The sequence below is a fragment of the Eschrichtius robustus genome, chromosome 11, assembly GCF_028021215.1.
Source record: "Eschrichtius robustus isolate mEscRob2 chromosome 11, mEscRob2.pri, whole genome shotgun sequence".
In the NCBI taxonomy this organism is placed as follows: domain Eukaryota; kingdom Metazoa; phylum Chordata; class Mammalia; order Artiodactyla; family Eschrichtiidae; genus Eschrichtius; species Eschrichtius robustus.
Window position 1 is genome coordinate 101,580,377 of NC_090834.1, and position 23,307 is coordinate 101,603,683.

General features: G+C 37.9%; 1 protein-coding gene across 1 annotated transcript; it reads left to right on the forward strand.

The window, feature by feature from the left end:
• Positions 1-7,737: 7,737 nt before the first annotated feature.
• On the forward strand, positions 7,738-8,654 carry OR5AK2 (olfactory receptor family 5 subfamily AK member 2). The gene is given in 2 exon segments (XM_068555854.1): positions 7,738-8,449; positions 8,452-8,654. Coding segments are annotated over 2 exon segments (915 nt in total).
• The last annotated feature ends 14,653 nt before the right edge of the window (positions 8,655-23,307 follow it).

Below are 23,307 nucleotides of genomic sequence, written 5' to 3' on the forward strand. Positions count from 1 at the left end.
CCCTGCCAAGGCATCTACTGCCTGGAGGAGAAGGGATTTGAATTCTGTAGAATCACTCTGTGATTGAGCTCAAGGAGAACATATAAAGAGCTCTCTAAAATGATGGTCTAGAACCATAGGGTAATGCCTGTGAGCTTTCTTCTAATAACCACCATGGGGTTAATAAAGTGAGGCAGATAGTTAATCATGTTAATAAACTGAGGCATGTGAATGTCTTTGATGATGTCGGGGACAGAGCTTAAGTTGAGGGTCCTGGCTAGGTAAAGCTCCAAGAGTCCGTTAGGTATATGACAATGAGGACAGCTGCCCCAGGGAAAGAAGAAAGAGGGGCACCCAGATTTGAAGAAGTCTTCTAACAGGAATAATCCTGATAATCCCTTTCATGGCAATGCCCTTCACAGTTCAAAAGGCATATGCATTCCTCACGTGATCTTCCAGCACCACTGAGGCAGCCAAGTCTAGTGTCATTAGCCCTATTGTACAAAGGGAGAAACTGAGATTTATAGTAAGTGGAAGATCCAGGATGCAAAGCCAGGTTTTCACAATCTAAGATCAGCTCCAGGTTGGAACAGATGGTCCCCAAACTCATGGAAGTAAACAAATGCAAAGTTCCTAGAGGACAGAAACTTGAAAGAAAAATTTTTTTTCATGTTCTCGACTGGGAAGCTCAATACGGTACACTCAACTCAGTCCCCAGTGTCTGAGACTCTCATGAGAATGGGTCTTAGTCCCACAGCCCTCAAAAATAAACCCCGTATTTGTAGCAAAAGCAAAATATCACCTTGCTACAAGTGTAGAAAGGGATATTCTAACATAAATAGGACTTAGTTAAAAAGTAACTCGTATTTTTCTAAGCAGACGCTTGCTGTAGTGTCTGGAAGGAAAATCCAAGTCTATTTGTTAGAGAAATACAACAGGAATTTTATCTGTGATTCTTTGCAGGCTGCAGAAGAATCCTCCTCCAGAAAATCAGGAGTGGAAACAGAGTAGCAGGATCTGCTGATGGGGTGAGTTGGGAACACTTTGGACATCAGTTCTTAAAACAATGCCTCGAATATTGTCAATGCTCGGTGAAAGTTTTGCAACGGAAATACTTCATCTTAGTTACCAGTTAACACTTCTGGGAAAAGGAGAGGTCAGGTCTAGACTCAAAATTTACCTTACTTAAGAATATCTTTCAGTAGAACAGTGGTCGCCAGGGGCCAGAGGTGGAGGAAATGCTGGTCAAAGGGCACAAACTTCCAATTATAAGAAGAATGAGTTCTGGGGATCTAATGTACAACATAGTGACTATAGTTAGCAATTCTGTATCATGAACTTGAAAGTTGCTGTTAGAGTGGATTTTAAACTTTCTCACCATAACAACAACAACATGGCAGTTATGTGAGGTGAAGGATATGTTAACTAACCTTATTGTACATATTTAGCAGTATATGTGTGTATCAAATCATCACATTACACACCTTAAACTTACATGTTACATGTCAATTATATCCCAGTAAAGCTGGGGGAAAAAAGAATATCACTGAAAGAGGTACAAGAAAAGTCTGTTGTGATTTTATATACAAATTGCTGCTACACTCCTTAATTGTATATAACATGAGTCCCTGTTGCCTCTTGCCCTTAGTTTATGGGGCAACGTTCACGTGCTTCTATCCAAAGTACTTCCTTTGTTTGGAGTTACCGTCTCTGGTTGTTCACATCTCTAGCTTATATAATCTCAAACCTGTTTCTAGTACCAATTTTAAAACTACTTATTTCAGGGAAGATTTCTAGATCCTCTAACAAGATGAGATCATTCCCTGAACTAAAGTCAAACAGCATTTGGTTTGTATCTCCTCTTGGATATGATTAACTCTGACTTTTATCACAGAGAATCACCGTTAACAATTGAACTTGAGGACTGTGGATGCAACTTATTCACCATTTTAGAAGTCTCTGAACATTGTTTTTAATAACTAGGATGCTCTATTTTTCCTTTGGATTGAATTGACCTCTTTTAACCCTTAAAATGGTAGTACCCTTGTTTCTCTAACGTCTAGTAAAGGAGGTGTGGCTTTGAGTTAGTAAAACTGGCAGCATTTTGACTTGCTGAGAGATGGTATGTCTGTAACCTGTGCTTTAAAGGCAATTTGGGGGTGTAAATATGTACAAAAATATTTAATAATTATAAAAAGGCATACAGAATATACAACGAACACATGTAACCACCAAATATAAAATATCACCAATACCGGTGAAGGTCCGATATTATACTGTGCTATAATTAATCAATAAGCTCTTTCCCTCAACATTATGTTTTTAAGATTTGGGTTGAGAAGTGTAGCTCTTGTGAATTCATTTTCACTAACGCATGATATTCTTCTCTATGACATTATTTATTTAATCATTAGTTGTTTAGTTTCTTTTTAGTCTTTGTCTATTATATCACATGGTTTGATTGATATTTATAAAATCCAATTTCACAATCTTTGCATGTTAATGATGAGTTTAGTCCATTTATATTTATTCACCGTATTAATTCATTTGGATTTATTTATGCCTTCTCAGGTGATTTCTATTTGTCTTGGTTTTTCCTACTGTTCTCCTTATCTTCTTTATTATGTTTAGATTGGTTGATTTTAAAAGTCCATTTATTCCCCTAAACTTAAAAATATTTCATTGTTGGCCTTCCCTGGTGGCGCAGTGGTTATGAATCCGCCTGCCAATGCAGGGGACACAGGTTCGAGCCCTGGTCCAGGAAGATCCCACATGCCGCGGAGCAACTAAGCCCGTGCGCCACAACTACTGAGCCTGTGCTCTAGAGCCCGCGAGCCACAACTACTGAGCCCACGTGCCACAACTACTGAAGCCCGCGCACCCTAGAGCCCGTGCTCCACAATAAGAGAAGCCACCGCAATGAGAATCCTGTGCACCGCAATGAAGAGTAGCCCCCGCTCACCGCAACTAGAGAAAGCCCGCGCGCAGCAATGAAGACCCAACACAGCCAAAAATAAAATAAAATAAAAAATAAAATAAAATAAATTAAATAAAAACAAAAAAACACCTTCTAAAAAAAAAATTTCATTGTTATCTTTTTAATTTTTGAAAATACATACATCTAAGTAAAAGTACAAGAATTTTAGAGCACTCAGTTTAATGAAGACTCCAGTATAATGTGTTAGTGTTAGCTGATATTTTTAATTATCACTTCCCCATAGACAATATTATCAATATTTAATACAGCCTCTGTTTATCCCAATATGTTATTTCCCATGTGTTTACCAGCTTCTAAGCTCACCATTTCTTCTTGCTTCTGAGACTTCATTCAGAGATCACATTCCTCTCTTCTGAACAACAGTCTTTAGAAGCACTTTAAGTGCACAACTATAGATGGCAAACTTCATTTGTTCTTGCATGAAAATGTTTTATTTTATTCATGTTTTTCACTAACTTCGTATTTTTTAACATAAAACCTTCATAACAGTTAAAATGATAGTACAAGAAACATTGGTAAGTACTTCACCTAGATTAACCAATTCTTTTCTTTTTTTTTCTTTTCATTTAGCTTTATCTTTTTCACACCAAAGGAATTTAATATTGATAAAATAACATTATCTATTATGTACTCATTATTTAAATTCCCCTACTTGTCCCAACAATATCTTTTGTAGATATTTTCTTCTCAGATTAAGGATCAATCAAGGATTGTGTATTAAATTTAGTTATAATATCTTTCTAGTCCTTTAAAATCTAAAACAGTTCCCAGTTTTGTTTTTGGTTTGTCTTTTCATGAAATTGACAATTTTTTAGGTGTCCAAGCCAGTTGATTTGTAGAATTTCCCATCATCTGGATTTTTTCAGGTTGCTTCATCATGATTAGACTCGGGATAAATATTTCTGGCATTAAAACAACATAGGTGATGCTTTTGCCCCCGCCAGCTTTGTATAATTGGTATGTAGGTGTACAATTCTAGACTGTGGTTGTTTTCTGTCAGCACTTTAAGGACCTTATCCTGCTCTCTTCTGGGCTTTATTGTAACTGTTGGGAAGTCTGTTTTTTCAGACTGTTATTCCCTTCTCTCTGACTGCTTTTATGATCTGTTTTCTTCTATTGTACGACTTTTTTTCACAATGTTATTTCTAGATGTGGACAATTTTTATTTATTCTGCTTGAGAGTCTTCATACTTTCCAAATTTTTTTATCTTTTGTCAGTTCTCAAAACTTCTCAGCCATCATTTCCTAAAACATTCTCTTTCTTTCTGACATGCTAATTTTATGCATTCTATTCTAACTTCCACATTCCTTTTTTTTATATAAATTTATTTATTTTATTTGTTTATTTCTGGCTGCATTGGGTCTTCGTTGCTGCGCGCAGGCTTTCTATAGTTGCGGTGAGTGGGGGCTACTCTTCGTTGCGCTGTGCGTGCTTCTCATTGCAGTGGCTTCTCTTGTTGCGGAGCACAGGCTCTAGGCACGCGGGCTCAGTAGTTGTTGCTCGCGGGCTCTAGAGCACAGGCTCAGTAGTTGTGGTGCACGGGCTTAGTTGCTCCACGGCATGTGGGATCTTCCCGGACTAGGGCTCGAACCCATGTCCCCTGCATTGGCAGGTGGATTCTTAACCACTGTGCCAACAGGGAAGCCCTAACTTCCACACTTCTTAACTTTTCTCACATAGTTTCCATCTCCTTGTCAGTTTGTCCCATATTCTAGGGATTTTCTTCATATATGTCTTCCAGCTCACAAATTCTCTCTGCTATTTCTAATTTGTTGTTTAACATACCTACTGAGTCTTTCATTTCAATGACTATTTTTTTAGGAAATCTATAATACTCTTCTATAATTCTTTTGGTAATCTTTGATAGTCTTTTTCCCTTGCTCTTATTTTCATTTTTAAATTTCTTTAAATAATAAAAAATCTATTCTATATTCTGTACCTGATAATTCCAGTATCCCAAACCCTATGTTATTCAGTTCTGCTATTTGTTGTTTCTGCTAAGTTTTGTTCAGGATAACTTTTTTCTCTGTAGTTTTTTGAATTATAATATTATTTTTACCTGCAGGAATCTTAAGGTAATTTGGATTCTTGTTAATTCCTACTCATGATCTTACTTTGTTTCTGCTAAATACCAAAGGTATTCACAACCCAGCACAATGTTCTATTAATTTCTTACATAGTAATATAAATTTATAAACTCCAAACCCATGTGAATTCAGTGTGGTAGTTACAGATACTCAGGTAGGACTCTTTTTTGGCCAAAACAGAAGCTCTTTTTCCATCAAGGTGATTTTTTTCTAAGCCATCATTACTAAAATTCTATATTTGGGTCCATCTATACTCTACACTCTGCATATCCAAGACATAGTTTGCCATCCCCCACTGAGGTCTTTAAACCAAAGAGCTATGTTTAATGTAATGACAGAAGTCCTTGTAACAGCCTCAGCACCATCTCACGACCACAGCTCTGGTTTGCAGGTTCCTTTTCAGTCTTCAGTGCTAGGCATTTTTCTTGCTTCTGAGCTCAGTATGACTTTACAGTGGTGTTTGTTATATTTTACCAAGCATTTTCAGGTGTTTTGTGCAGTCTGGTTTTCTCATTATCTTTTATATTATACAGCCTGGAGCAGAAGGATGAAGGCAATTTTCAAAAGTAATTCTTCCCACCTTCTCGCTTGTTTTGAATTACCCCTCAAGGAACAAAAATTTCCACTGTGGGTTTATGTTCAAGAAGATGGATTTCAGATTCTAAAAGCAATTACCAAAGGAGAATTCTCAAAAACTGTTTTGTTAAAGGCATTGTCACTGGTATTAAATATTCAGCATCCAAAGCATATTGAATTTGACAATATTCATTAAAATGTGAAATTTCTGGTGAAATATTAATCAATATTTTGGGGGCGATACTGCCTATAAAATTGATCCTGTTATTTTGCAGCCACATCCTCACATAGAATTAGTTGTCATTTGCATTCATGATGGTTAGGTTTAGAGAACTTTACTTTAAATGCTTAATTTCTTTTAATGCCCCAGAAGACAAAACATAGAGAATAAAAAAAAGACATTGAAATGTATCAGTTACGCTTTCTTTTTAGCAAAATAACGCTTTCTAAACCATAAAGAGACTCACAACTCACAAGACTCAGTCTTACCTAAGCAGTATTCCAAATTACTATGTATCAGAAGATTAAAAGTCACTCATGAATAATCAAAAGCATGACTGCAATGAGAGTTGATCAAAATAACATTAGCTGTCATGATAAAAAAATCCCCAAATCTCAGTGACTTATCACAACAGAAGTTTTCAATCACATAAAATCTAGTGGAGAAGAGGGGCTGCTGGCAGAGTGACTGCTCTGCACAGTCATTCAGGAACACAGCGTGAAGGAGAATGCAATAAGCAACGCAGGTAGGGTTGCATGACTTAGCAAATAAAAATACAGGAGTCTCAGTTAAATGCGAGTTTCAAATAGACAGTGAGTAATTTTTTAATATATAAGTATTTCCCATGCAATATTTAGATTATACTTATACTAAAAAATTACCCGTTGTTTACCCACGATTCAAATTTAACTGGATGTCCTTTATTTTATCCGGCAGCCCTAACACACGGCTTCCGAAGTTTCCATGAATGTCAGTGTCCAGCCAACAGATGAGGTAGAAAGGGAGCAGAAAGTCATATGCTTCCAGTCTGAGGGGAGCGGGGATGAGCTGGTCCAGGCCTAGAAGTAGCATTCATTCCATTTGCCCGTGTTCCGTTGGCAGAACATGGTACCATGGCCACACTTAAGACAGTTTGGTTGGCAGTGTGCTCTAACTCTGTGTCCAGAAGAAAGATCTATTGATGAGCAGCAAGTCAATTTCTGCCTTAGCAAAGGTCCATGATACATTACTCCACAATGAGCGGTGCTCAGCAATATAGAATGGTGTTTAAGAGTAAAGGCACTAGAATAGGGGAGTTTGAAGGCTTGCAGAATATGAAAAATTATGGATGAAACTCAGCTGTACCAGGTACAGGGGTAGTATAACTCAAAGTGGAAAATCAAGGGATCTATAATTTAAAATAAGCTCTCATTATATGTTAATAAAATTATTGCAAGATGATTTGTCCTGCAGCTAGGCTATAACTAAAAAGAAAAACAAAGGAATGGGAAATGCAAGACTATCTCTCAGAAATACATAAATGCATAAATATACACACAGTTGTATATATATTATATATATGGCTTGTGAGGAAGGGAGTTGCATACTAAGGATAATAGTATAGAGATACTCTGAAACCTTCATACATATATGGATCATAAACAAACCTCAGAAACTTCCTCTAATTAATGCTACTAACTTCAGGAACTTGACCAAGATTAAAATGATAAATGGCTGAGAAAAACTATAGGTTGTTGAAAAGGTACAAAATCACATTTGAATATTGGTTTAAGCAAATATGGATGCTTGTATAATATATTGGAAACGTATGTTAGTCTATGTTTCTTAGAATCACACATATTAGAAATGTCTTCTATGAAATCTCACTTATTTTGGAAATGAGTCGATGGCTCACATGTCACTGTTTATGTGGTGGTTTCTTATCAAGAATATAGAATAAATACTTTGAAAGCAATAAACCCTGTTGTGAGTGGTTGCCATGAAAATCTAATTCAAAAAAGGTGACTGGAACGTAACCTTTTCTATTCAAGAAGTCATAAAGATTTCCTTTCTTTTCTTGGTCCCCCTCTTGGTCCTTTCTAGACTTTCAGTACTCATGACACAAAGAAATAGCACTGAAGTGACTGAATTCTTTCTCCTGGGATTTGGTGCCTGACACAAGTTTCGGTATGTCCTGTTCACTGTATTTCTAGTCATCTATGGGACCTCTGTGGTGGGTGATGTTGGAATGATCCTACTCATCAAGACAGATTCCAGACTCCAAACCCCCATGTACTTTTTCCTACAACAGTTGGCTTTTGTTGGCATCTGTTATACCTCTGCTGTCACTCCCAAGATGCTGCAAAACTTCATAGTAGAAAACAAATCAATATCATTCAAGGGTTGTGTCATGCAATTATTGGTTTATGCAACATTTGCAACCAGTGACTCTTACCTCCTGGTTGCTATGGCAATGGACTGTTATGTGGCCATCTGTAACCCACTTCGCTATTCCATCGTCATGGCGCAAAGAGTCTGCATCCAGTTGGTAGCTGGTTCATATGTAATGGGCTCAATAAATGCTTCTGTGGACACAGGTTTTACATTTTCACTGGTCTTCTGCAAGGGTAGTACCATCAATCACTTTTTCTGCGATGTTCCTCCAGTTCTTGCCCTTTCATGCTCCAACATTGACAACAACATCATGCTACTTGTTGTCTTTGTGGGATTTAACTTAATTTTTGCTGTGTTGGTCATCATCTTTTCCTGGGAGAATATCATAGCTGCCATCCTAAGGATGTCTTCTACTGCAGGAAGGAAAAAAGCCTTCTCCACCTGACAGCTGTCACCATTTTCTATGGAGCCCTCTCTTACATGTACTTACAGTCTCATTCTAATAATTCCCAGGAGAATATGAAAGTGGCCTCTGTATTTTATGGCATTGTGAGTCCCATGTTGAACCCCCTGATCTACAGTTTGAGAAATAAGGGTGTAAAAGAAGCTCTAAAGGTGATAAGGAAAAAATTCTTCTAGATTAGACCCAAATTGTTAAAATTCAGCACATCAAAGCATCCAGTAGAGATGTTTGACCACTATTTAATATTTCTGAAATAGGCAACACATTCACATCTTAAACCAGTGTTACCTCCTTCAATAGATAATTTCTTTGAATGCAAGAAATATAGTAATGTCTCATAGGACTAATTTTCTCATGGATTCAGTTTGAGAAACATATCCCATACTACCCATCAAAGGGGGCTTTATTGAGATTATTTAAAATATTAAGTATGTATAGACTTGACAAAGTATATAGTTATTTCAAATATATTTCAGATATATTTTTAAGACTAGAAAACCCAATTTTGTATGTAACCAATTTTAAAATTGAGGTTTATGATTTCCTGTTCGTTTAAACAAGTTCCCTAAATTGTCAAAAAAGAGGCTCCTCCAGCGACCCATGATCCAGGGACAACTTCCCCGGGAGAACACACAGCACACCTCAGGCTGGTGCAACGTCACGCTGGCCTCTGCCGCCGCAGGCTTGCCCCACATTCCGTACCCCTCCCTCCCCCTGGCCTGAGTAACCCAGATCCCCCTAATCAGCTGCTCCTTTAACCCCATCCTGTCTGAGCGAAGAACAGATGCCCTCAGGTGACCTACATGCAGAGACGGGGCCAAATCCAGAGCTGAACCCCAGGAGCTGTGCGAACAAAGAAGAGAAAGGGAAATCTCTCCCAGCAGCCTCAGGAGTGGCAGATTAAATCTCCACAATCAACTTGATGTACCTTGCATCTCTGGAATACCTGAATAGGCAATGAATCATCCCAGATTGAGGAGGTGGACTTTGGGAGCAACAATATATATATTTTTTTCCTTTTTCTTTCTTTGTGAGTGTGTATGTGTATGCTTCTGTGTGTGATTTTGTCTGTATAGCTTTGCTTTTACCATTTGTCCTAGGGTTCTGTCTGTCCGGTTTTTTTGTTTTTTGTGTGTGTGTTTGGCTTTTTTAGTATAGTTTTTGGTGCTTGTTATCATTGGTGGATTTGTTTTTTGGTTTGGTTGCTGTCTTCCTTCTTTCTTTTTTTTATTACTTTTTACAAAAATTTTTTAATAATTATTTTTTATTTTATTAACTTTATTTTATTTTATTTTATCTTCTTCTTTCTTTCTTTCTTTTTTGTTCCCTTTTATTCTGAGCCATGTGGATGACAGGCTCTTGGTGCTCCAGCCAGGCATCAGGGCTGTGCCTCTGAGGTGGGAGAGCCAAGTTCAGGACACTGGTCCACAAGAGACCTCCCAGCTCTATGCAATATCAAATGGTGAAAGTCTCCCAGAGATCTCCATCTCAATGCCAAGACCCAGCTCCACTCAACGACCAGCAAGCTCCAGTGCTGGACACCCTATGCCAAACAACTAGCAAGACAGGAACACAACCCCACCCATTAGCAGAGAGGCTGCCTAAAATCATAATAAGGCCACAGACACACCAAAACACACCACCAGACGTAGACCTGCCCACCAGAAAGACAAGATCCAGCCTCATCCACCAGAACACAGGCACCAGTCCCCTCCACCAGGAAGCCTACACAACCAACTGAACCAACGTTAGCCACTGGGGGCAGACACCAAAAACAACGGGAACTACAAACCTGCTGCCTGCAAAAAGGAGACCCCAAACACAGTAAGTTAAGCAAAATGAGAAGACAGAGAAACAGCAGATGAAGGAGCTAGGTAAAAACCCACCAGACCTAACAAATGAAGAGGAAATAGGCAGTCTACCTGAATTCAGAATAATGTCAAAAGACATTATAATGTCAAAAGACAATAAAGTCAAAAGAATTCAGAATAATGATAGTAAAGATGATCCAAAATCTTGGAAATAGAATGGAGAAAATACAAGGAACGTTTAACAAGCACCTAGAAGAACTAAAGAGCAAACAAACAGTGATGAACAACACAATAAATGATATTAAAAATGCTCTAGAAGGGATCAATAGCAGAATAACTGAGGCAGAAGAACGGATAAGTGACATGGAACATAAAATAGTGGAAATAACTACTGCAGAGCAGAATAAAGAAAAAAAAAATGAAAGGAATTGAGGACAGTCTCAGAGACCTCTGGGACAACATTAAACACACCAACATTTGAATTATAGGCGTCCCAGAAGAAGAAGAGAACAAGAAAGGAACTGAGAAAATATTTGAAGAGATTATACTTGAAAACTTCCCTAATATGGGAAAGGAAAGAGTTAATCAAGTCCAGGAAGCACAGAGAGGCCTATACAGGATATATCCAAGGAGAAACACAGCAAGACACATATTAATCAAACTATCAAAAATTAAATATGAAGAAAAAATATTAAAAGCAGCAAGGGAAAAACAACAAATAACATACAAGGGGGCTTCCCTGGTGGCGCAGTGGTTGAGAATCTGCCTGCTAATGCAGGGCACACGGGTTCGAGCCCTGGTCTGGGAAGATCCCACATGCCGTGGAGCAACTGGGCCCGTGAGCCACAATTACTGAGCCCACGCATCTGGAGCCTGTGCTCCGCAACAAGAGAGGCTGTGATAGTGAGAGGCCTGCGCACCGCAATGAAGAGTGGCCCCCACTTGCCACAACTGGAGAAAGCCCTCGCACAGAAACGAAGACCCAACACAGCCATAAATAAATAAATAAATAATTTTAAAAAAAAAAACATACAAGGGAATCACCATAAAGTTAACAGTTGATCTTTCAGCAGAAACTCTGCAAGCCAGAAGGGAGTGGCCGGACATATTTAAAGTGATGAAGGGGAAAACCCTACAACCAAGATTACTCTACCCAGCAAGGATCTTATTCACATTTGACGGAGAAATTAAAACCTTAACAGACAAGCAAAAGCTAAGGGAATTCAGCACCACCAAACCATCTTTACAACAAATGCTAAATGAACTTCTCTAGTCAGGAAACACAAGAGAAGGACAAGACCTACAATAACAAACCCAAAACAATTAAGAAAATGGTAATAGGAACATATATACCGATAATTACCTTAAATGTAAATGGATTAAATGCTCCAACCAGAAGACATAGATTGGCTGAATGGATACAAAAACAAAGCCCGTATATATGCTGTCTACAAGAGATCCACCTCAGACCTAGGGACACATACAGACTGAAAGTAAGGGGATGAAAAAAGATATTACATGCAAATGGAAATCAAAAGAAAGCTGGAGTAGCAATTCTCATATCAGACAAAATAGACTTTAAAATAAAGACTATTACAAGAAACAAAGAAGGACACTACATAATGATCAAGAGATCAACCCAAGAAGATATAACAATTGTAAATAATTATGCACCCAACATAACAGCACCTCAATACATAAGGCAAATGCTAACAACCATAAAAGGGGAAATCGACAGTAACACAATCAGGGTAGGGGATTTTAACACCCCACTTTCACCAATGGACAGATCATCCATATTGAAAACAAATAAGGAATCACAAGCTTTAAATGATACATTAAGCAAGATGGACTTAATATTTATGGGACATTCCATCCAAAAACAACAGAATACACTTTCTTCTCAAGTGCTCATGGAACATTCTCCAAGATAGATCATATCTTGGGTCACAAATCAAACCTTGGTAAATTTAAGAAAACTGAAATCGTATCAAGTATCTTTTCCGACCACAACACTATGAGACTAGATATCAATTACAGGAAAAAATCAGTAAAAAATAGAAACACATGGAGGCTAAATAATACACTACTTAATAACCAAGAGATCACTGAAGAAATCAAAGAGGAAATCAAAAAATATCTAGAAACAAATGACAATGAAAACACGACGACCCAAAGCCTATGAGATTCAGTGAAAGCAGTTCTAAGAGGGAAGTTTATAGCAATACAATCCTACCTTAAGAAACAAGAAACATCTCAAATAAACAACCTAACCTTACACCTAAAGCAATTAGAGAAAGAAGAACAAGAAACCCCGAAGTTAGGAGAAGGAAAGAAATCATAAAGATCAGATCAGAAATAAATGAAAAAGAAATGAAGGAAACTATACCAAAGATCAATAAAACTAAAAGCTGGTTCTTTGAGAAGATAAACAAAATTGATAAACCATTAGCCAGACTCATCAAGAGAAAACGGGAGAAGACTCAAATCAATAGAATTAGAAGTGAAAAAGAAGAAGTAACAACAGACACTGCAGAAATACAAAGGATCATGAGAGATTACTACAAGCAACTATATCCCAATAAAATGGACAACCTGGAAGAAATGGACAAATTCTTAGAAATGCACAACCTTCCGAGACTGAACCAGGAAGAAAGAGAAAATATGAACAGAGCAATCACAAGCACTGAAATTGAAATGGTGATTCAAAATCTTCCAACAAACGAAAGCCCAGGACCAGATGGCTTCACAGGTGAATTCTATCAAACATTTAGAGAAGAGCTAACACCTATCCTTCTCAAACTCTTCCAAAATATAGCAGAGGGAGGAACACTCCCAAACTCATTCTACAAGGCCACCATCACCCTGATACCAAAACCAGACAAAGATGTCACAAAGAAAGAAAACTACAGGCCAATATGATGAACATAGATGCAAAAATCCTCAACAAAATACTGGTAAACAGAATCCAACAGCACATTAAAAGGATCGTACACCCTGATCAAGTGGGGTTTATCCCAGGAATGCAAGGATTATTCAATATACACAAATCAATCAATGCGATACACCATATTAACAAATTGAAGGAGAAAAACCATATGATCATCTCAATAGATGCAGAGAAAGCTTTCAACAAAATTCAACACCCATTTATGATTTAAAAAAACCCTCCAGAAAGTAGGCATAGAGGGAACTTACCTCAACATAATAAAGGCCATATATGACAAACCCACAGCCAACATCGTTCTCAATGGTGAAAAATTGAAACCATTTCCACTAAGATCAGGAACAAGACAAAGTTGCCCACTCTCACCACTAGTATTCAACATAGTTTTGGAAGTTTTAGCCACAGCAATCAAGAAGAAAAAGAAATAAAAGGAATCCAAATCGGAAAAGAAGAAGTAAAGCTGTCACTGTTTGCAGATGACATGATACTATACATAGAGAATCCTAAAGATGCTACCAGAAAACTACTAGAGCTAATGAATGGATTTGGTAAAGTAGCAGGATACAAAATTAACGCACAGAAATCTCTTGCATTCCTGTACACTAATGATCAAAAATCTGAAAGTGAAATTGAGAGAACACTCCCATTTACTATTGCAACAAAAAGAATAAAATATCTAGGAATAAACCTGCCTAAGGAGAGAAAAGACCTGTATGCAGAAAATTATAAGACACTGATGAAAGAAATTAAAGATGATACAAATAGATGGAGAGATATACCATGTTCTTGGATTGGAAGAATCAACGTTGTGAAAATGACTATACTACCCAAAGCAATCTACAGATTCAGTGCAATCCCTATCAAACTACCACTGGCATTTTTTACAGAACTAGAACAAAAAGTCTCACAATTCGTATGGAAACACAAAAGACCCCGAATAGGGAGGGTGGGAGGGAGGGAGACGCAAGAGGGAAGAGACATGGGGATATATGTATATGTATTACTGATTCACTTTGTTATAAAGCAGAAACTAACACACCATTGTAAAGCAATTGTACTCCAATAAAGATGTTAAAAAAAAAAGGAGTCTCCTCATATGCTCTGTTCCAATTATTGCATAAACCTGAAATGTAAATAAATGTACTGCTTTGAAATGCGCCTTATGACTCAACTCAAGCTGTTACCCTTTCTACCTAATAGCCTTTTATTAGTTACCTTCTCTAACACTTGAAAATACCTATTTCTTATATGATAGTATGACTTCATTTTGGCATTAGTTACCCTGTTGATTCTGAATCCATCTCTTTCTTGAATAAGGTAAGGATACTCTTGGAAACATTTTCTACATACTTCTCCATTAGAGATAGAAAATCTGTAAGTGGATCTAAAAGCCCAAAAAGTGGTCATTCATTTAGGAAAGATATACCAGTTATTTTTGTGCAGACAGATAACTTTAAACTACAGAAATTCACAGAGAAATTGAAGAGGCCAAGAGCCTCTTGAATCAGGAAGATAAACGATTTACAAAAAAGTTTTAGTTGATAGATTCAGGATAGATGATGGAAAGCCCCACATGAATCTAAAGATGCCATGCTAGCTAGATAAAAGAGCAAGTTTCACATTAAAATAGTACTAGCCAATCTAATGAACTGGTCAGAAAATGCACTATTAAATAACAACACAAGGAGCATTGGGCAAAAAAAGAAAAAGAAGGTTGTGAGATGATGGATATGTGAATGAGGTTGATAGTGGTGATAATTTCACAGTGTATACCTGTATCAAAATACAAAGTTATATACCTTAAATATATACAAATTTTTATCAATCACACCTCAGTAAAGCTAGGGAGGAAATGATAAAACAAAATAAAACTTAATACAGGTTAGGAAGTCCAGGTGTCCAAATTGGAAATAGGGCACAAAATAGAGAATCACGTAGTACTCTGCCTTCAATACTGAGGTGAAAGAAATCCCAAAAGGGAATATTTGGACGTCCCAAATAGGAGGAAATAGTTGATCTGGGTTCTGACCAGGGAATGATTAGCAATTGTTAGCAGTTGTCCAAGAGAGAATCCTTCCTTTCAAACATTGTATAAAGTAGTAATGGTCTGATTTGCACGTTCACATATGTTTCATAAATCATCAGCTACACTTTAGGCTGTTTGGGTCCAGACTAGACTGAGAGGAGCAGAAAATAAAGATCCTAGTCTTGACTGAATCAGTATTTTGTTCATCCATTAGTGTATTTATTTGCAATGTCAAACATTTACTGATGGCCTAGTGTAGAATCACTGGACACCTGTAATTGAACCAGATACCGTCTCTAGGAAGAGATTTAGGAAGTAACTACATGATTCAAAAGGAAAAAAAAGACACTGTTTTGCAAGGAAAGGGATGGATAGAGATGTAGGACTCATTCCCAGCCTAAAACAGCAACCCCAGAGCCTGAGAGAGCCAAGTGGATGGGTAGCTAGAGACCAAGACAGGATGAAGACTAAACAAATATCCATGAAGCAGAAGTGCAAAGCTCAACCATCAAGAGGATACCCTCCTAAAAAGTGAAATCACTCAAGAATAAAATCAATGAACTATTGATACACACAACAACTTGGATGAATGTCCAGGGAATTATGCTGAGCATAATTTATGCAAAGCAAAAAGTTATACACTGTATGGTGCTCATTATATTTGAAATGACAAAATCTTAGAAATGGAGGACAAACAGATTAATGGTTACGAGGGTTAGAGATAGGATGAAGTAGGGCTAGGGGACGAGAAGGTGGTGGTTAAAAAAGAAGAATACAAGGGAACCTTGTGGTTTGGAAACTGTTCAGTATCTTGACTGTGGTGGTGTACAAAGGAAACTACAACAGGTGATAAAATGTTACAGAACTTAATACAAACACACAGACACAAACTGGGGAAGTCTGAGTAAAATCAGTGGACTGCATCAATGTCAATATCCTGGTTGTGATATTATGCTATAATTTTGCAAAATGCTGCCATTAGGGGTGCATTAGTTTTCTGTTGCTGCTCTAACAAATTACCACAAATTTAGTGACCTAAAACAACACAAATATATTATCTTAGAGTTCTGGAAGTTAGCAGGTAAAAATGGGTCTCTAAATAAAAGTATCACCAGGGCTGCATTCCTTTGGGGAGATTCTAGAAAAATCTACTTTCTTAATTATTTCGGCTTCTAGAAGCCACCAGTATTCCTTGACTTATAGCCTATTTTCTCCATCTTCAAAGCCAGCATCACAACATCTTCAAATTTCTGACTCTCAATCTTATGCCCCCTCTTCCAATTTTAAGGAAAATCCAGAATAATCTTTCCATCTCTAGGTCAGCTGATTAGCAACCTTAATTCCATCTGCAACCTTATTTCCTCTTTTCCATGTAACCTAACACATTTAGAGATTCCAGGTGGAGGATACAAAGATCTTTGGGAACTGCCTATCACAGGAGGAATCTGGGCAAACTATACAAAGGATCTCACTGTATTATTTCTTACAACTGCACATAAATCTATAATCATCTCAACAAAAATTCAATTAAAAATACATTTGGTGAAAATGTTTTTTAATCTATCCTGTAATTAACTTCATTTTGAATTGTGTTGATCATTATTTTCTCATACACACATATCTTCCACCATCCTGAACTTGCCCTCTGCTACAGGGGAAGAAAAAGTCCTGAACCACAGATGTCTTGCTCCTGACATCTCTCATCATTTTCTTTGGGGCTCTCTCTTACAGGTACTAACAGCCTAAATCTACCAACTCCCAAGAGTAGGGAAAAGCATCATCATCTTGTGGCATTATGATTCCATGTTAAACCTCCTTATCTACTGCCTATGAAATGAGGAAGTAAAAGAAGCTATATATCAATAAGGAATAAGTCCTTCTTGCTCAGACATAAATTACTAACACTGAATGCGAGACATATCCAAGTGGTTAGTGTTCTACTGCATTTGCTGATATCACATTGGCCATAGCAAATCACATGGCTAACCCAGATTGAAAGATTTGGGGTAATTGACTCTCCCACTTAATGGAAGGCTCTGCAATATCACCTTGAAATGCTGAGGCTGCATTGAAGGAAAGAATTTGTGACCATTTTATAACATACCCACCATGCTTTTGCCTGTAGTAAATATTTTTTTATACCATATGTTATTGCTTGTATGTGGAATCTAAAATATGACACAAATGAACTTATCCATGAAACAGAAACAGACTCATAGACATAGAGAACAGACTTGTGGTTGCCAAGTGGGAGGTGTGGTGGGGGAGGGATAGATTGGAAATTTGGGGTTAGAAGATGCAAACTGTTATATGTAGGATGGATAAACAACAAGATCCTACTGTACAGCACAGGGAACTATATTCAGTATCCTGTGATAAATCATAATGGAAAAGAATATGAAAAAAAATATATATGTATAACTGAATCACTTTGCTCTACACCAGAAATTAACACAACGTTGTAAATCAACTATAGTTCAATAAAATTTTAAAAATATATATTTTTTTAGCTGACACCCTGGTCAGGATATGATTCATACTGCCATAGGTGTATGTACGAGAAACACGCAGATTTAATCTCTGTAAACACAATGATAATGTGTAGTTTGCTCATTATTGTAACCCCAGTATCTAATAATTCAGGAATTTATTAGGTGCTCATGAAATTCTTACTAAAAGAATGAGTAGAGATTGCACCAAAAAACCTAACTGTGGTCAGTGCAGTGAGAAAGAACGCTAGTTACAGCACAGTACAGCTAACTGTTCTTGTAGTATCCCATATTATAAGGGCTTTGGGGATCCAACGACTGTCTCTAAGACATTATGATGGAGGCTCAATTCTTCAACCAAAATTGGAAGTCAAAGATTAGCAAAAATGACTAACTTAATAGAAAATATTTGTCCAGACCAAGATGGAAGAAAATATGGTATCACACAAAAGTTTTGAACAAGAATGACATGGAGAAGAGAATCTCTACAGAAGCTTAAGACAAAGAATCTATTCACCACCCCCTATTTATATATGGCAAAATATACTTGTTTTTTTATCCACTGTCCATTCTCCTCTTATTCCTTCCTAAAAAGAACCCAATATTATATGGAAGGTGATGCAGCCTGATAAATAGCTATATTACTTTTCAGCTTCCACTGTAGCTACAGTGTTATGTGTCTTAGTTTGGGTTCCTGAGATATGGCCTTGGGTAAAGGTAATATATGGGGGGGGAGTGCAGTGAAGAAGTAACCTTACCTAAAGAAAGGTCTGGCCTTTGCCTTCACCTACGTGGAGTTGATCTCTAAGCCCCTGAAATACCTACCCTAAAAGGAGGATCTTTGTTTGCCTGGAGGCTTTGGCCACTAGACAGTCTGACAATGTGATATGTGATGGGGGCTTTGGGATATGCCCTATCAGTTCTAACCTCCAGAGGAACTGGGAACCAAAGATATAACACTGAACCTCTAGGAGGGATTGAGAACTAAAGACCAGCCACATGAGCAATGACATAGAGCCCAAAAAAGAACTGTGCACACCCAAGGCTCAGGTGAGCTTCCGGGTTGGCCAGGCTCCATGCATATTGCCACATGTTGACACGTGGGGGGGTAATGCATACCTGAGGATGATGGAAGCTTCAGGTTTGGAATCCTCATAGACATTGCCCTCTATGCATCTTCCTTTGACTGGTTATAATTTGTATCCTTTTGCTATACTAATACTGTAACTGTACATATAGTGCTTTCCTGATGTGTAAGTCAGGAAAGACTCTAAGAAAATTTCATAGACTGAGTGGCTTCTAAACAACAGAAATTTAATTCTCACAGTTCTGGAAGTTAGAAGTCTGAAATCAGGGTGCCAGCAAAGTTGGGGTCTGGTAAGAGTGTTCTTCTCCACTGCAGACTGCTGCCCTGTCATTGTGTCTTCACAGGATGGATAAACAACTGGAGAACAGTCCGGGGTCTCTTTTAAGGGCAATAGTCCCATTCATTTGGTCTGCTCCCTCATGATTTAATTATTTCCCAAAGGCCCCACCTCCTGATACTGTCACACAATGGGTTAGGATTTCAACAGATGAATTGTAGAGGGACAGAAACATTCAAGCCATGACACAGAGTGATTTTAGTGAATTATCAAACCTGAGGATGATTGTGGAGACCCCTAATGAGAGGTGCAATTGAGAGTGGCTCCGAGGACCCTTGAGTTTTTGACTAGTGTCTAACTGACATCTGTCCTATGGGAACTGTTCCCTCATACTATGCAGTTGACTAAGCTTTTGGAAGAGAATTATCCTAAGCAGCACAGGGAGGGAGCAGGAATAATGAGATAGAAGGACAAAAGCAAGGAAAGGATGAATAACTTAGCTGACTGACACCCAGGAAACTGAAACTCAATCCCACAGGGAACTTTGGTAAACTATGTAGAATGTCCTACACAGCTGTCCTTGTAAAGAACAAGAGCTTAAGACAATTATTCACTTCCCCTCCCCCATTGCTTGACGGTCACACAATATCTTGCATGGCTTCTGGGATATTCCTGAGACAGAGATGCAGAGAGATACTGTAGGAAACCTGCATTCCACTGCAGATGCACTGAAATCGAGTGGCTGAGATGTGGTGTAGGGCACAGAGGTTTCTGCTACTCCAGGTAACACAGTTCTAGCCAGTGAGATCTAAGTAGACGTCTGCTGGATTTGGGGAAAGCTTTTGTTTTCCTGATCAAGGGTGTGTATGTGGTTATCACTCTACCCTCCAGGATCCTTTTCCTGCTTTGAAAGGGAATGTGACGTCTAGCACTATAATAGACATGTTAGACTGTGAAGCAACCAGCATATGGGAAAGATTACGCAAATCACAAAATGTGAGTTTTGACTTCCAAACTAATGCTAGGAAGGAAATATAAGTCTCTGTCTTTGCCAAAGTAACAGCCAAAAGTAAGTTGGATTTTCATCTACTTGCAGTGGAACACACTGCTAACTGAGACACTGGTCATTCCAATAAGGAATGTTGAAAGTCAGCTCTCCACCCTTTGGCAATAACTTTCCTTCAGACAAGAAGCTACAGACTCATTGAATCTCGCTTTCTCCTTTCATAGATTAAAGGTTTAGCCCTAGCAGCATCATAGCCAAACGCTACTCAAAATCTCTTATTCTACAGACTGTTATCTGAAGTATTCTGATGGTGTAAACTGTAACTGGAAGAAAGGGTGTCTTTATCCAGGACTGACTTTTAAAATATAAACATTATTAGAAAAAAAGAAAGAAGGGATCGAGTCAATTTTTTTCTTCAAATTAAAAAATGGTCAAAGTGGTAATGTAAAAAAATTATTCACATAATAGTAACTCTATTTGTCTGATTAGGGACATAGGGACTTAAACTGAGATTAGCTCTGGATTTCTTTTTTCCAGATAGCCCTATTTTTAGCTGATTATGGTGACAAGGTCAATTTTCTAGAACTGAACACAAATTCTTAGACGTAGTAAAACTTGCTCAACCTGATTCACAAGAAAAAATTTTAATGGAGCTGTTCTATGACAAGACAACACACAGACAAAAAAGTCCCTAATGACATAACATGATTAAATATATCTTCTCTAGAGAAAGCTTAAGTGTTCTCCAGCTGAAAATAACTACTCAACATTGTTTATTCCGATTCCATTACAGCCCCTGGAAGCTCAGGTTCTCAAGGGAGAAAGTATTGATCCCTTAGGCTCCAGCTTTAAACTCCCCAGTTAGAAGGAAGCACACAGAGACCTTGGTGGACAAGTTGCCTGTACCAGTTGCAGAAAGAGAAGCTGGATGCAACTCTCATGTAAGTAAAACAAAGCACAGCCCATTTTTCAAAATCAGCCATGTGTCATCCCAGTGTGTGCTGGAAATGGTGGAGCAAAGGGGTCAGAGCCAAAGTTCTAGAAGTTTCACCCCAAGACCCAGGAACGAAGGCTTCATCCCTGGTGACACTGGAAATGGAGTGAGGGAAGTGAACTGGGCTGAGTGTTGCCTGAGAAGGATATGAATGAACAAATGATTGAAGGATTAAACGAATGAATGAATGAATGAGTAGTGAGTAGTTTATGGCTTTAGTGTGTTATCCGCATGTGTTATGATCAGTTTTGAGTGCCCGTTCAATGTCTGGCCCTGTGCTGGGTAGTTTATATAAATCACATCACTTTAAGTCACAGCATTACAAAGCAGACTTTACTTCTTTCCCTTCCCCTTCCTTCTTAAAACAATTAAAGCTATTTTAAAATGAAAAGGTGATGAAGTTTAAAAGTTTAAAGACTTCCTCTCCCTACTCACATGCCCAGGGATAGTCATTAAAAGTTTGGTGTGAATCGTTCCAGAGCTTTTTCATGGATAAATTTTAAAAATGAGAAAAAGAGAGAGAGGGAGTAAAAAAAAAAACAAAAAACAAGTTTTATTTTAAGAGGGTCCAGCTCTACATATTATTCTGCAACTTTCTTTGTTCATTTGACAATATTATATGATCACCTTTTCATAAGAGTATATATCACGTGCTTTTTGGACTATGTATTGATTCATAATATGAATCTATTCTGATTTATTTAACTCTATTTCCAAACTTTTGCTATTGTACAGTGTCACAATGAGCATTATTACCTTCTAAGTAATTCTGTGATCCCTGTTTTATGTAAGGTAGAACTGAGGATGGGGGAGTTATATCATTTGTCTCTATGAGGTGGTGGGACCATATTTCAAACCCAGGTACTTTCTACTGCACAGTGCTTAATACAAATGAAGCTTCAAAAGCACCAGGTTTCAGTGTAGGTTAAGCATGTTCAGGATACTCAGGTTCTTGTGTGTGTGTATTTGTGTGTGTGTTTGCGTGGTGTTCTTTGTACTGCTTTTTACATAGCTCTTGAAAACTGTCATGTCATACATTTTATTTGAATTCAAAATGATTAAGTTAACATAGCAAATCTCATTATCTCATCAAGATACTAGTTTAAGTGGACTCATGACCTATGCTAGCTTCTTCTGACAAGTGCTATCACCCACTGGGTGGAAGCCTCCTTGAAAGGGTTGCATTTCATCTATTTTACAGCAAATTTACCTGAGGAGGCAAATCACACATACTTATTAGCCTTTAGCTCTCACTAAATGTTGAAAGAAGAGAATTGTTTCTTCTTCTTTCACGACAGAGTTATCCCACTCTGTTCATTTCTCAAGCTGTTTGAAAGATCCAGACTCTCCACATCAACCACAGGTTTGCTTTGCTATACTCCCCACCACTAAAGGCACCTTCTTATCCCAAACTGACTATCGCACCTGTGGAGCTACAGCTCTGCCTGGCATTACAGACACCAGAGTAAGGAGCCCTCTAGTGATGTATGGGGATGTGGGTTTTTTTGTGAGGAACTTCTGTCATTGCACAATATTTAAGGTGCATAAAAATACATTTAAAATAATGTAACAACCATTCATATAGCTACCATCTAACGTCTGCAACATTTTTGGGGTTTTTTTTTTTTAACATCTTTATTGGAGTATAATTGCTTTACAATGTTGTGTTAGTTTCTGCTTTATAACAAAGTGAATCAGCTATATGTATACATATACCCCCATATCTCCTCCCTCTTGCATCTCCCTCCCACCCTCCCTATCCCACCCCTCTAGGTGGTCACAAAGCACCGAGCTGATCTCCCTGTGCTATGCGGCTGCTTCCCACTAGCTATCGATTTTACATTTGGTAGTATGTATAAGTCCATGCCACTCTCACTTCGTCCCAGCTTACCCTTACCCCTCCCCGTGTCCTCAAGTCCATTCTCTATGTCTGCATCTTTATTCCTGTCCTGCCCCTGGGTTCCTCAGAACCATTTTTTATTTTCTTTAGATTCCATATATATGTATATGGAAACATGCCATATGCTAAAAATAGCATACGGTATTTGTTTTTCGCTTTCTGACTTCACTCTGTATGACAGACTACGTCCATCCACCTCACTACAAATAACTCAATTTCGTTTCTTTTTATGGCTGAGTAATATTCCATTGTATATATGTGCCACATCTTCTTTATCCATTCATCTGTTGAT